Genomic DNA, 15323 nt, shown 5'->3' on the forward strand with positions numbered 1-15323 from the left:
AAAAGCTCCTGGCTGCCGCGTTCACCCCCGCACCGCTTCTTCTTCGTCTATTGGTTTAATGAAGAATGGATCGAAAGCTTTTAGCGCAACGCCCCCTGCAAATATGGTGTAACTGCTCCAGGTTTGTATTATCTGCTGTGATGAGGATAAAACACAGAAAAACATGAAGGAGATTTTCTTGGCCTGGCTTTTTATAGCAGACAACTACCTTAAAAATATTCTGCAGTAGACCAATAAACAAGCAAATAATGCAGAAAACAGATTTTTGATGGTAAACTGTTCTAGGAGCACAATGAGAGAGAGAGAGAGAGCTGTGCAGGAAGCGTGATATTATTGCGGTGGAAGCAAAACAGCAAGAGTGAATCTATGACGACGTTTTTCAAACATGAAGTGTTGTGTAGTCTCCCAATTCAGAGGGCGAATCTTTCGGAGAAGACCAATTTGAAAGCTGGTTATGTCACAGCGAGGCAACAAAGGCTGCTGCAGAAATGGAGCAGATGAAGAATATCGAAAAACTAAATGTCAACCCTTTGCACATTTCATCTAATTTTGTTTGGCAATTTACTTATTTTTACTGTTTGTCCTTTTTTGTGCTCATTTATTTCATCTGCACTTGTCTGTTTGTGACGTCTGTACTATGCCATGTTTTTGTTATTCAATAAATGTATTGCAAAAAAAAAACAACAACAACAAAAACAAATGCGTCCGCCTATTCCCAGGATTTGAAGATGGGTCGGGTGTATCCTTCGTTGTCCACGCTATCCCAGGATTCATAGCACGGCAGAAGAGTAAGCTTTTAATAGTAAGTACAAACCGGATTCCAAAAAAGTTGGGACACCAAACAAATTGTGAATAAAAACTGAATGCAATGATGTGGAGATGGCAAATGTCAATATTTTATTCAGAATAGAACATAAATCACGGAACAAAAGTTTAAACTGAGAAAATTTATCATCTCAAGGGAAAAATATGGTGATTCAAAATGCCATGGTGTCAACAAATCCCAAAAAAGTTGGGACAAGGCCATTTTCACCACTGTGTGGCATCTCCCCTTCTTCTTACAACACTCAACAGACGTCTGGGGACCGAGGAGACCAGTTTCTCAAGTTTAGCAATAGGAATGCTCTCCCATTCGTGTCTAACACAGGCCTCTAACTGTTCAATCGTCTTGGGCCTTCTTTGTCGCACCTTCCTCTTTATGATGCGCCAAATGTTCTCTATAGGTGAAAGATCTGGACTGCAGACTGGCCATTTCAGTACCCGGATCCTTCTACGCAGCCATGATGTTGTGATTGATGCAGAATGTGGTCTGGCATTATCTTGTTGAAAAATGCAGGGTCTTCCCTGAAAGAGATGACGTCTGGATGGGAGCATATGTTGTTCTAGAACCTGAATATATTTTTCTGCATTGAGGGTGCCTTTCCAGACATGCAAGCTGCCCATGCCACACGCACTCATGCAACCCCATACCATCAGAGATGCAAGGCTTCTGAACTGAGCATTGATAAAAACTTGGGTTGTCCTTGTCCTCTTTGGTCCGGATGACATGGCGTCCCACATTTCCAAAAAGAACTTCGAATCGTGACTCGTCTGACCACAGAACAGTCTTCCATTTTGCCACACTCCATTTTACATGATCCCTGGCCCAGTGAAAACGCCTGAGCTTGTGGATCTTGCTTAGAAATGGCTTCTTCTTTGCACTGTAGAGTTTCAGCTGGCAACGGCGGATGGCACGGTGGATTGTGTTCACTGACAATGGTTTCTGGAAGTATTCCTGAGCCCATTCTGTGATTTCCTTTACAGTAGCATTCCTGTTTGTGGTGCAGTGTCGTTTAAGGGCCCAGAGATCACAGGCATCCAGTATGGGTTTACGCCCTTGACCCTTACGCACAGAGATTGTTCCAGATTCTCTGAATCTTCGGATGATGTTATGCACAGTTGATGATGATAACTGCAAAGTCTTTGCAATTTTTCGCTGGGTAACACCTTTCTGATATTGCTCCACTATCTTTCTGTGCAACATTGTGGGAATTGGTGATCCTCTACCCATCTTGGCTTCTGAGAGACACTGCCACTCTGAGAAGCTCTTTTTATACCCAATCATGTTGCCAATTAACCTAATTAGTGTTAATTGGTCTTCCAGCTCTTCGTTATGCTCAGATTTACTTTTTCCAGCCTCTTATTGCTACTTGTCCCAACTTTTTTGGGATTTGTTGACACCGTGAAATTTTGAATCAACATATTTTTCCTTTAAAATGATACATTTTCTCGGATTAAACTTTTGATCTGTCATCTACGTTCTATTCTGAATGGAATATTGACATTTGCCATCTCCACATCATTGCATTCAGTTTTTATTCACAATTTGTTTGGTGTCCCAACTTTTTTGGAATCCGGTTTGTACTCCGTTTTATGTCACTTATTTATGCGGCGAAACAAATGTTTTAAGAAGATCATTAAACCATTACTATTGGCCACATGTTGGCAAAGTTATCTGACATTAGTGATGTTAGTAGCCTACTTAACACGGTTCAGGTTCTACTTGATTTTAAAGCCTTTCAAAAGTTGACTTTAATCTTACAGAGATTGTGAAGATTTTATGGATATTTAAAGTCAATAATATATCAAACAGAACAAGCTGACATATAGACAGGCCTGGTTTTCAGCCCTGAATATCACGGCACAAGCAGGATTTATTGCACTGTTAATGTAAACTTGATTATTTTCCTGCCTCTGTTTGGTGGTGTCGCGCCAAACGGATTTTAGCATTTGTCAACATCCACTAGTTCACTCGTTAGGCTAAAAGAAAGGTGCTTTCTTCATAGGAGTCAAACATGTGGCCGCAACTGGGAACTCATCTCATCTTATTTAGTACTCCTAATAACACAAAGAGAAAATACTCCTTCTCTTGTGCTGTTTTGTAGTACTATATACCACCTGAGCCTGTCACTTTTCTGTCTGTCCTGCACTTTCACCTTCTCTCTTTTTTTCTTTCTCTCTGATTGTTAAAAAAAAAGTGTGTTTGAATCCTGCAGCTTATCACACATTTGATTTACATATCTGAAACCTGCAAGTGTCCGGTCAGGACTGAGGAGCCCACTGCTGCAAATCATCTGTGAGGTTTTGCACCGCTGATGATCCACCAGGACAAACTCAGCAGTGTGTGAGGAAGAGCCAGCACCAGCTGAGAGATGGAGAGAATAGACAGATTGTTCCCTCTGTGCGAAGGACTGAAAGGTTTAAAATAACTAATTATCTGTCCTGAATCAGTCTTATTAGGTGATATTTAAAATAATTTTATCATTCAAGCGTTTTCAGTGTGGGAGAAAGTACTCAGGGCCTTGAAGGTAAACTTTAGGTTTCTGAACATTAAGCTTGTTGCTGCCTTTCATAGTGTGTAACTACACACTATGAAAGGCAGCAACAAGCTTAATGTTCAGAAACCTAAAGTATGTAAGTATCAGCAGCAGCATGCACCTGAAAATGAATATCCATATTTTATAAGGATGTTATGTGTTTGTATCATTTCTGCCCAGTTTGACCCATTTAGCAGAAATCATCCTGTTTAAGGCTCTGCTATCTATTCTGTATGACTTAAAGCAGTTATGATATGGCATGATTTTCTCCCCCAGTAAAGGAATATTTAAAATATGAGTCTACTCTTCATTTTATCAAAAACAGTTAATCACAGCTCGATTTTTTTTTTTACCCATATATGTAAGCATTCAGACAAATTTAGTAATGCCAACATATTTTAAAAGAACAATATTTGTCTTTCATACGTATCTATATATACACTGTAAAAGATAATTGTCTTTGAGATGAAGACATAAAGTGATAGGAAATGTAAAAAAAAAAAAAATGCAATTTGAATCTTTACCAAAGCTGAGTATTTGAAGCAGTTCAAGTTCAGTGCTGTAAATTTTTTATTAAATACAATAAATTTAATATTGGCCATATTATATTTGCATTACCAAAGTAAGTGTAAGCATAATATAAACACATTAGTGCAGTGAAGCTGGAGGATGAACGCTAACCTTTCTCCACTCAATAAAAGTTAACGTGAGGGTTCCCAGAGACAAATGCAATTGCATGGCAGGATGCTGTAAACAGACCAAACTTCAGTCAGGAGAACAACTGTGATAATCCATCAACAACACGAAGTTAGTCATTAATTTACTACTGCATGGGCTGTGCTGTTACAAGGTTTTAAAAAGATAAGGTTTTAAAAACTGAGCCACTAAAATCGAGAGAGGCCGACAGTGATCACTGGCTTTTTATGGACTTGTTCAGATTAAATACAACAACATACAAAGCATTAAAACATGTTAAAAACACAACAGCCTTAATAAACTCAGAGTAGTTTGGACCGGGATGCAGGGTTCATACACCATCATTTAACAGCCGTTTAACAGCCTCGCACTTCCGGCCTGCGAAGGCCATGTACTTCGAAGGATGCGGCCCCTGAGTGGCCGTTCCACATTTCCGCCTGTAGGTGGCGATGATGCAGCCGCAAGTTGGTTACCACACAAACCTCAAGAACTAAAGAAGAAAATCACCGCCGGTCCACACTCCACACCAGTTGGTGGCGGTAATGCACCATTTTGCTGTTTGCCAACCGCCAATAAACCCTATACAGAAGAAGAAGAAGATCACCGTGTACTGTTGTGTTTAGCATTTCAGCGGTGTAGTTCTGAGGGTTTTTTTTCAAGGATATGGTGACTGTTACAGGGCCATGGATAGCTCGTACCGCTCAGACACTCCGGGCTATAACAGCCGCTATGTGCACTCGCCGTACAGTCACCCCGGGCTTCACGAAGCACGGGAGCCGGACCTCACGGCTCCACCGTGGACGCCTCCGCCGGCTTACGACGCTCGTCCCTTCGGTGTGGGTTTCACGGGGCCACCTTTTGCCCAGCCTTATGGATTTGACCCCTCTGTGCCCCCGCCTGGTTTCGGCTGCCCACCCCCCGGACACCTCCTGAACGTGGCACTCCCAAGCATCCCCGGAGCCCCCCAGCAACTCCAAACACGGCCTCGCGCTCCCCGCTGTGACCGTGAGCTAGCGTCAGACCGCAGCCACACGGAGCACCGCGGCCCGGTAGCGACACAGGATCCGGACGATGATGTGGCCCGGCAGAGGAAGCAGGACACGAAATGGGTCAGACAGTTCTTACAGGCCACAGGGAAGAAGAGCTGCGGGAGGCTACAGAGCCAGCACCCGCCGCAACTGAGCTCCATCTCCTCCCTCAGACAGGCTCTGTACGGGGCAGCTCAGCTCATTTCACGGCTGGAAGACATTTGTCACACTCTGACTCACTCTCTGCACGATGACGGTGAGTGGACGCACTCATATTTAAGGGCTTTAGGCATCAAGGCAGAGCTGGCGGACAAAGCCAGACTTCTCACCGACACCTCGCGATTAGGTGAGCTGAAGGCTCAAGTGTCCCGGGCTAGTTGCAGGAGGCTCCGCAGACTGAGAGCCAGGAGAGAAGCGAAGGAGGAGGAGAAAGACGCGGAAGAGCGCAGGTCTCTCAAAGAGACCGCTGTAGACAAATGGAGGATGAAACTGATGCAGGAAGTGGAGGAGAAGAAAAAGGTATGAACGATGTTGTCAGCCACGCGTATAAAGAGTTAACTGTTACACTTCCCGTGGCTGTAATCATGGCCAGGGTTTCATATTATGAGGCCAGCTGCATGTTTGGGACAGTTTATTCCACTTTTGGCTCAGATCATAGTGCTTCAAAGACTGTGTTTATGAGCGGCAGCCAATCAGATTGCAGCAAGCTTAAAGAGCGGTTGGTCCTGAAACAAGAGGTGCTCCAAACCGCTTGTTTCAGGGGATGAAGTGAAGGGCTGCATCAAGTGCGAAGGCCCAGAATGAAACACTCTGAACAGGGCTCATTATGGCCACAGCTTGTTCCTGTCATAGCGTCTGTCCTCCTGTGTGGTGTTGTTCCTGTAGACATGATAGTGATGAAGCTTCAAATGCTAACATTAGTGTTTGTGTTGCAGGAGAAGGAACTGAAGATGGCTGCAGACTCTGTTCTTTGTGAAGTTAGGAAGAAGCAGGCCGATGTGAAGAGGATGCAGGACATCCTGAGATCCCTGGAGAAGCTGCGTAGGCTACGGAGAGAAGCGGTATCCAAGAAAGGTGAGAGTGGGTGTTGTATTGAGCTGGATGCACTCTCAGGGTGGACTCTCCCCCTGTCTGTCAGGTTGCAGCAAACCTGTTTGCTTGTTGAATCTTTCTTCTTAATTTATGCTGGAGTCTTTAATGCTTTAGCATTGAATGGGCTTTGCAGACTTCACCATGGTTACAGTTGGACAATTTTTCCATGCCTTAAAAACATTTGACACACCCCCAAAAGTCGTTGGTGGCGTTTGAATGTGTTCCTACTTAAAGACACGTTATTTGCTATAATGATTAAGGGTGACATACATTTGTTTCCCGAGATGACACAAAAATGGGTGTCTGGTGGGATGCTACGAAAGAATATTTGAGGGCGAGGATTATTTCCTTAGCTTCCTTTTATGAAGAAGGCAGCTAATGAAAATATCACCACACAGGAATCTCAGCTAAAAGGAGGCTTTACATTCTTATACTAAGAATAGGGCTATGTTAAATAGCCTTTAATTGTGTTGAATGGGATTATTTGTTTAAGACATTAGAAAAATTTGGCTTTGGCCTGCGTTTTGACAAATGGGTTTATATCGGACGCGTTTTATTCACAAAGATCCATGAGACAAGGTTGCCCCCTCAGCCCTGGGTTGTTCACAATTGCCATAGAACCTTTGGCACAAAAGCTGAGAAACAACATGAAAGTTGCTGTGGACAGTAATCATCATAAACTTATTTTATATGCAAATTAATAACATGACATGGGCAGAATAATGCCCATGTTAGGACAGTGCCCTTATACTTTATACAAACAGTGAAAATTTTGGTGGTCCTCAAATGGTCTCAGATACTCTTGTATACAAATTGCCTCCGACTATGCCGATATGGTTAAAGCAAACATGGGACCAATGCTGGAAAAAATTGGTAGATTGTTTAGAATACACCTTACACAATGGGGCAAAATCAACTATATTAAGATGATGACTGCACATGTGATTTGTTATATAATATCTAGTATCCCACTTATATATTCAAGATTCTTATTTTAAAGAACTGGATAGTTTGATTCAGCAGTTTCTCTGGGACAGGTCAAGTCAAGTGGCTTTATTGTCATTTCAACCATGTGGTACAGTACACAGTGGAGCATAACAAAGTTCCTCCAAGATCATGGTGCTACATATTACGTATAACAGGCAATCAACGAAGGACTATATAAAGTACAAGTGTGCCAAAATTGCAAAAAACAGTGCAACACCAGACAACAGAACGATACAGACACAGGACAGTGCAGTCACAACACTGCAACAATGACAGTGGGTTGTGCAAAAAGACTGAGCACTGTCCAAAAAGTAACTTAAAGTAGGTGTGCGCGCATGTGTGTATGAGATTGTGCAAAGAGACCCACCACAGTCGTTTCCTCTGCAAAATCGATGATGTAGTTCGAACTGTGCATTGCTGCACAGTCGTGAACAGCAGTAGGCTGAGCACACAGCCCTGAGGGGCTCGGGTCCTCAGTGTGGTTGTGTTGGAGATGCTGTTACTGATCCGGACTGTCTGAGGTCTCTCCATCAGAAGGTCCAGGATCCAGTTGCAGAGGTAGGTGTTCAGGCCCAGCAGGCTCAGTTTTCCAACGAGGTGCTGAGGAATGATTGTGTTGAATAATGAACTGAAGTCTATGAACAGCATTTGCACATACATGTCTTTATTGTCGAGGTAGGTGAGAGCAAGATGTTGGGTGGTGGCAATGGCGTTATCTGTTGATCGGTTTGGGTGATAGGCGAACTGCAGTGGGTTCAGTGTGGGTGGCAGCCGGGTCTTGATTGCCTCATGACGAAACTCCCGAAGCACTTCATCATAATGGGTTTAAGTGTAACGGGACGGTAGTCATTGAGGCAGGACACTGGGGACTTCTTTGGCACAGGAACAATGGTGGTGACCTTGAGGCACGTTGGGATGACAGCAGTGCTCAGGAAGAGGTTGAAGATGTCAGTGACATCTGTCAGCTGGTCTGCACATTCTCTGAACACTCTCCCAGAGATGTTAACTGGACCAGCAGCCTACCTTGGTTTAACTCTGCGAAGAGTTTTTCTCACATCAGCCGAGGTCAGACACAAAACATAAGGGGGAGTGGGCTTGCTCACCAACACTTCGTTCATCAAACCGTGCATAGAAGTTGTTCAGCACAGCGGTCCCCAACCATTTTTGCACCATGGACCAGTTTAATGTCCGACAATATTTTCATGGACCGGCCATTAAGTTGTCGTGGATAAATACAACAAAGTAAAATCATATGACCAAGACAAAAACTGTGGTATTTTGTAAATATAATAATAAACGCGAATTCATTATGTAATTTTGTAACTTTATTAGCAGCGTCCTCCTTAAATGCGCCAACAACATTGAGAGTAGCATCCTCCTCTCAGCCCCTTAATGCTCTCTGGTCACTGTGGTAACGTGTAAAGGCCTTGTCGCCTGCTCTGAAGGTGGAGTCTCTAGCAGTTTTTAGCAGTCTTTAGCAGTTCATGCACCTCTGCAGTCATCCACAGTTTCTGGTTGGACCATATATCATAATATGGTCTTGGAGTCTTGGAGACAGTGGCATCGAACACCGCAACAACTGCTCAAATGGAATTTGATACCTATAGACAATTGCTGGAGAAATGGTGGAAGGCGAAGGAGCACAAGGAGTAACTGACAACCATGCTCATCTCATCTTACAGCGAACACTGACCAACCTGCCGAGAAGATGTGGACTAAAGCGGTGGAGCGCATCCACAACATTGCAGAGGACACCGTTGGTTCAATGAAACCGGGCATTAAATACATCGAGAAACAGCTCTGGTGGTGGAATGAGGAGGTAGAAAAAGCAATAAAAGCGAAGAAGCTGGCCCATAAGACTTGGTGGCGATCGTGAGCGCATGAAGATTTCACCCGATACGCTCGCTGAAATCGGCAGCAAAGAGGACAGTGGCCTCTGCGAAAAGACGACACTACGAAGATCTTTATGACCAGCTCCAAACCCCAAAGGGGGCCAATAACATCTACCGACTCACCAAAGCCCACCACCGCGCGAAGCAGGACATCGATACGAACCATGTTGTCCAAATCAAGGGAGCCGAAAGGGCAGGTTCTGCGAGACCCCCGAGACATCCTTCAACGCTGGTCAGATTACTTCGCTGGAATCAGCAATGAAGAATTTACACATCCGCCTATCCCACCCGCAGACCCAGTCGCAGGGCCTGTCACACCAATCACCACTGCCGAAGTCCGAAACGCATTGAAGAAAATGAAAAACGGAAAAGCCACAGGACCAGACGACATCCCAGCTGAAATCTGGAAGATGATGGGCGACCGCGGTACAACATATCTTGCGGTGCTCTTCAACCGTATCACAGCCGAAGACAAAACCCCCTGAGCTTGGACAACGAGCATCACAGTGCCCACCTGGAAGGGCAAGGGAGACGTCACAGAGTGCACCAACTACCGACCGATTCGTCTACTCTGCCATGCAATGAAGATCTTCGAACGTGTCCTGGAAAATCTGATCCGTCAACTGGTCACAATCACCCCGAACCAGTGCGGCTTTGTTAAGGGCTGTGGAACTATCGAACTAACCACATGGCCCGTTTGCTGATGGAAAAGCACCGGGAAAAGAACAAGACGGTACACATGGTCTTCCTGGATCTGGAAAAGGCATTCGATCTGCGCCCCACGAGCTGATTTGGCGATCACTACGAACTCATGGTGCCCCGGAAGCTTATGTGAAATGGACTCAGCTGCTCTATCGTTATGTCACAAGCGCGGTCCGATGTTCAGCGGGAACATCACCAGCCTTCCTGATTACCGTTGGTGTCCACCAGGGCTCGGCCCTCTCTTCCCTGCTGTTCCACCCTCTGTATGGACACCACGACGGCTGATCTGCAGTCACCACATCCATGGAGCCTCCTGTATGCAGATGATGTGTGCCTATCAGAAACAGAAAACTGCCTAGCCCTGCAAACCCGAACACAAGCGTGAAAAGATCGGCTCTCCGAAAACGGCATGCGCCTGAACATCAAGAAGACTGAGTACCTTGAATGCGGCCCCCAGACCAACAGTACCATCACTATCGATGGCGTGCCGCTGACTAAAGTTGCCCAATTTAAGTACCTCAGGTCCCTTGTCACTTCGGACTGCGAAACTCTACCAGACACCAGACTCTGTGTCAACGCAGCGTGGATGAAGTGGCGTCAGGTCAGTGGAGTCTTATGCGACAAGAGAATGCCAATCTATCTTAAGGCGAAAGTCTATAAGTCGACCGTGCGCCTATTGGCACTCTACGGGTCAGAGTGCTGGCCAGCGATGACCAAACACGAACAAGCCCTTCACACCATGGAGATGAAGATGCTGAGGTGGCCTCTGGGTCTCACACGACTTGACCGAGCGAGGAACGAAGATGTCAGGAAACGTTGGGGAGTGACACCGATCACAGACAAGATGTGAGAGGCGAGGCTCCGATGGTACGGCCATGTTGTCCGTAGCGATAAGAACTCCATCGCAAAGACAGCCCAGCAATTAGATTTGGGTGGAAACAGGCCATGAGGAAGACCAAAAAAGCGCTGGATGGACCGAATCAAAGATGATATGAAGGCTGCGAATGTTACACCAGAAGACGCCCTGGATAGGAAGAAGTGGATGAAGGCATGCAAAATTGATGTACAGGTGTATGTAAGTGAGTAGTGGTTGGTGTGGGGCTTGGTGTGTGTAAAACAGAGTACAACAAGTGTTATTATTTTTGCTTTGTTCACAACTAAAAGTTTCAATAAAAAAATGTTCATTTAAAAAAAAAAAAAAAAAAAGAGATTGGTGTTCCAGCCTAAATGGAAAAAGGAGCAAGTATAATGGACACATTACCAAAGACAACCACAGGCATCATTTTGGAACCTCTGTGAGTAGAGCAATGAGTTACATGGCTGACAGGAGTTCAGTTAGTCACTAATTTGGATCTTTTGTGTTGGTCACTGATCAGTGATGACTGATCAAACAAACAAGAGATGAACTGCGTGGATTATGGACACTTGGAACAGTCTGAGGGTTGTTAGAGTGCAGGTGGGGGAACCTGACCTGATGTAGGTGAGATTTAAGGCAAATGGAATGCTTTGGACTTCAGGACACATGTATCCATACATTCATAGGTGCGTCATGAGCCTCACATCCACTGACATCCACAAGTGTCCTGGAATCTGAGAGAGTCCGTGCAGGCGTCCCAGCGTGAAGTTATGCAGAAATGTTTAATTCCCAAGTTTAAACTCGCACATAGATTTAGACATGAGACATGTGACTCTATTTATGCCAGGTGTCGTGGAAGTTTAATTAACATTGAAAAGCACACCACTTCTTTAAATACAGGTCATCCTTGACCCCCTCAGAGAAAGAGGTAGAGTTTACAACCATTATCTCCTCTTACAGTGTCACCTAAAAACTGCTTCCTGCCTCATCCCACCACTTCCCGAGAGATATTAGAACAAAAATCTCCACCACCTGTTGAATCCCCCCACATGGCCCCTGGGTGTCTGCAACGTTCTCACGAAGCCTAACTGAGCGTGCAATAAAGTTGAAACTAAATGCTGTCCCACATGAATTCAACTGAGTGACACAAAAGCGATATTACTGAAACATGTGATCAGTACATAAATAAAATACATTTCCATCACACAGGCATCGTGACTGAGTTGCAGAGTGACGAGGTGTTCAGCAGCACACTGGAGCAGCTGAGAATGGTGATAAAGAGGAGGACTGTAGTTTACTCGGCAGAGGAGAAGGCCCTGATGGTGATGCTGGAAGGAGAGCAAGAGGAGGAGAGGAGGAGAGAGCGGGAGCGCCGAGTGAGGAAGGAGAGAGAGAGACAGCTGCAGAGGAAGCACAGAGTGGACTCCATGCTGTTTGGAGGTATGGCTGTGCACGTGTTTGCGTGTGTGTGTGAGTGCACAGGGTATGACTGTGTTGTCACCCACTCCTGTTGTGTTTGTTTGATAGAGGAGTTCCCAGGCGACTTTGGCCTGCAGCCCTTCAGAGACTATTACAGCCAGGCGGAGCACTCGCTGCATGCACTCATCCACATCAGGTCAGTCTGCTCTTCACACTGCTCTTGTACACTTTGCTTTCTCTGTTGGGCTCATTCTTTTTACTCTTTGTTAGGAAAGTGTAGAAAATATGAAGGGAGAGAAAATGCCAGCGTTTGTCCTTCAGTCCATCCCTGTGAAGGATGGCTGACGACAGTGGTTAAATTGGCATCTTATGAAAAAATGGCTTGTGGTCTATTAGATAAATATTATCAGTATAACTGTATTTGGTCTTCTTTCACCAGTTGGCTCTTTGCCACTTGATGTACAGGTGTATATAAGTGAGTAGTGGTTGGTGTGGGGCTTGGTGTGTGTAAAACAGAGTACAACAAGTGTTATTATTTTTGCTTTGTTCACAACTAAAAGTTTCAATAAAAAAATGTTCATTTAAAAAAAAAAAAGATTGGTGTTCCAGCCTAAATGGAAAAAGGAGCAAGTATAATGGACACATTACCAAAGACAACCACAGGCATCATTTTGGAACCTCTGTGAGTAGAGCAATGAGTTACATGGCTGACAAGAGTTCAGTTAGTCACTAATTTGGATCTTTTGTGTTGGTCACTGATCTCTGCTCTGTCGTCTCTGTCTCTTACAGCTCAAAACATTAATACTGTGAAATCAGAGTGACAGCTGCTTGTGGACCAAAGCACTGTGTTTTTGGGGCATTTGCTTCTTATTGGACAACGCAGCACTGACGAGGGTAGAGAGTGGGGGAAGCTAAACTGGTGAACAGCCACAGTACTGTGTGACTAGAAACTGACTCAATGTTTGATTGAAATGTTGCAACATTATCATTTACAGAGTTTGAGCTTTGGAGCTGCAAGCTGAACTAAAACGTTTTGCAGCATTTTAGCGCAAGCTGTTGACCTGGCAGTACAAAGCAGCATGAGCTGACTGCTGCTGAGTGTGAAGTGTGTGTAATGGTCTTTGTTCTTGTGGTTTGTTCACATGGAACCGTGCTGCCGTGTTCTTGTACAGCGGAGAGGCTTCCTCTTGGCTGTGCTTCAAACGAGTCTCTTTTTGACCCTGCCGTCCTGAACTTTAACCGTTTAACATGCTAACTGTGGTCAGAAATAGAGGTCTTTGGTCTTTTGCAGCCAACTCACCCCAAAGAGTTGGCTGGGACATCCACTCTGGGGAAGAGTGGCAGCAGTGTTGAATGTGGATGATCCTGCTCACTGCAGAATGAAGGACTTGGAAATGACGTTTGGAAATGACAGCAGTGCTGCTGACATCTTCTTCCTTGGCACTGTGTTTAACATACCTGAGTCCTGCAGACCTGCAAACTGGCCAAACTTCTGCTTTCCTCGAGGTGTTCACACTGATGATGATGAGTTAACTAAGTGTGTGTGGCTGTTACTCCCACTCTTCATTCCAGTGGCAGCAGCAAGGCTGCAGTGGCCTCTGGTGGTTGCATTTATCATAGTTTTGCACATTCCGACATGTATAATGTTAGAAGTGACAGAGAGAGGACTCATTGGCAAAAACAGCTGTTCAATAAGAGAACGAGCTATGATTTCGTATTTCATATACCAGCAGTTTCACTAATAAAATTAAGTTCTGCTGCCCACGTATTTGTGTGTTTCAGAAAAGAATGGGACACATGTTTGGTGGCAGTAGATCATCCTGATAGTTCATCCGTTCCTCAGAGCTGGGTCCTGCCAAACCCCCCATCAGACCAGGCCTGGGCCTCCACCCTGCAGACTACTGACACTGACTGTGAGAACCTCTGACTTGTCCTCGGCATGCACAGTGCAGCAACCAGGTGACAGTGACAAAGATGGCCGCAGCTTACCTGGAGTTTTCAACACGCTTCCATCGACGTTTAGATGAGAGGAGCAGCAGGTCTCTGAATTTGAAACAGATGTAAGCCTTCTTGGGACAACAGGAAGTGTTTTATCTGTGTGAGGTGCAGCTGTGGAACAGCCCACAGTATTGACTTATGCCTGTTTTCTTTACTCAGTAATAGTTTGTATTTTACTCTGATGAATTTTCCGAAGACAAAATAAAATTAAGTGAAAATGAAGTTGTCACGCAGTTTATTATCCACAGCTTAACATATTACTCATGGTTCAGTGCCCATGTGTTTAGGAGAAAGTGTCACCTGTTGCCAGACTCACATGAGAAGGGTAAACACTGCAGCTCGATCACAGAGGTGTGGGCACATAGAGTAGCAGGATGGTGTCTGGGTCCTCTGATCGTCTGGTGTGTTTTCTCAGCTCTGTGGTCTTCAGCAGCTTCATTTCTATACAAATACTTTACAACACTATATTGTTAGGTACAAATATTACAGCCCCCCCCCCCCCCCCCCCCCAATTAACTTTAAGATGTCTGGTCTTCTGATTAGCTGCCCTGTATAAACATCAGAGCCAAGAGCCGAAAAGGTGTTTATCTCACAGGGATCACATGTACGTTCTTTGACCTCCTCGGTCATGTTGCCATGTTTAATATGATTGTCTTCCACTGTGAAAACATGCAATGCACCTAATAAAGTGACCAGGACGTAAGTGTGGCCACTATGCTGTTAGGTATAATTAGTGTGTGTTAAGTCCTTATTGACTTCAGAACAGCCTTAGTTGTCACGCTCAAGAACCCAGTCTGACATTATTTGGGCTTTACCTCACGACGGATTATCCTAAAGAAGATGCCTGCGCATAAGCAATAATACTTGGGTAGACTGGCGTTCAACAGTGTTGAGCAGGCACTAAGGAGCTCTTCTGCAGACAGTTTAAAGCAGTCTGGTCGTTCTCCCCTTACTCCTGCCACAGCTGCTTTCACCAGAAAGCTGCTCACTGAATATTTCTTTTTCAGAGGATTCTCTGTAAATCTGTGTGTGTGTGTGTGTGTGTGTGTGTGTTAAAAATGCCATCAGATCATCAGTTTCTGAAATATTCAGGTCAGCCTGGCACCAGCAACCATGCCAAACTCAAAGTCCCTTCAATCACTTTTTTTCATGTCCATTCTGTTATTTAAACTTCAGTAGTGCGTCTTGATTGGGTCTACATAGCTAAAGGGATTAAGTTGCTGCCGTGTGATTGGCTGATTATGTACTTGCACAAATAGTCAGTTGTACACGTACACCTAATAAAATGGTCTGTGTG

At 44.8% G+C, this 15323-nt stretch overlaps 1 protein-coding gene and 1 long non-coding RNA gene across 2 annotated transcripts; both read left to right on the top strand.

Moving 5' to 3' along the window:
* The first annotated feature begins 16 nt into the window (after positions 1 to 16).
* On the top strand, positions 17 to 3318 carry LOC134625492 (uncharacterized). Its single transcript, XR_010093732.1, has 3 exons — positions 17 to 121; positions 720 to 788; positions 3036 to 3318. It is a non-coding gene; the product is annotated as an uncharacterized LOC134625492 (long non-coding RNA).
* Positions 3319 to 4212: 894 nt separating this feature from the next.
* On the top strand, positions 4213 to 14264 carry pdcd7 (programmed cell death 7). The gene is made up of 5 exons (XM_063470695.1): positions 4213 to 5599; positions 6016 to 6154; positions 11819 to 12049; positions 12137 to 12224; positions 13811 to 14264. Exons 1-5 carry the CDS (start codon positions 4736 to 4738, stop codon positions 13953 to 13955), a joined length of 1467 nt encoding a protein of 488 aa, XP_063326765.1. The 5' UTR covers positions 4213 to 4735; the 3' UTR covers positions 13956 to 14264.
* Positions 14265 to 15323: the final 1059 nt, after the last annotated feature.

This window comes from Pelmatolapia mariae, linkage group LG1, assembly GCF_036321145.2.
Source record: "Pelmatolapia mariae isolate MD_Pm_ZW linkage group LG1, Pm_UMD_F_2, whole genome shotgun sequence".
NCBI lineage: Eukaryota > Metazoa > Chordata > Actinopteri > Cichliformes > Cichlidae > Pelmatolapia > Pelmatolapia mariae.

Excerpts from the sequence above, each read along its gene's own strand:
- pdcd7 (XM_063470695.1), top strand. The coding sequence starts at position 4,736 with ATGGATAGCTCGTACCGCTCAGACACTCCGGGCTATAACAGCCGCTAT. Across the intron at positions 12,050-12,136 it reads GGACTCCATGCTGTTTGGAG|AGGAGTTCCCAGGCGACTTT; the intron begins GTATGGCTGTGC and ends TTTGTTTGATAG. Across the intron at positions 12,225-13,810 it reads CATGCACTCATCCACATCAG|AAAAGAATGGGACACATGTT; the intron begins GTCAGTCTGCTC and ends TGTGTGTTTCAG.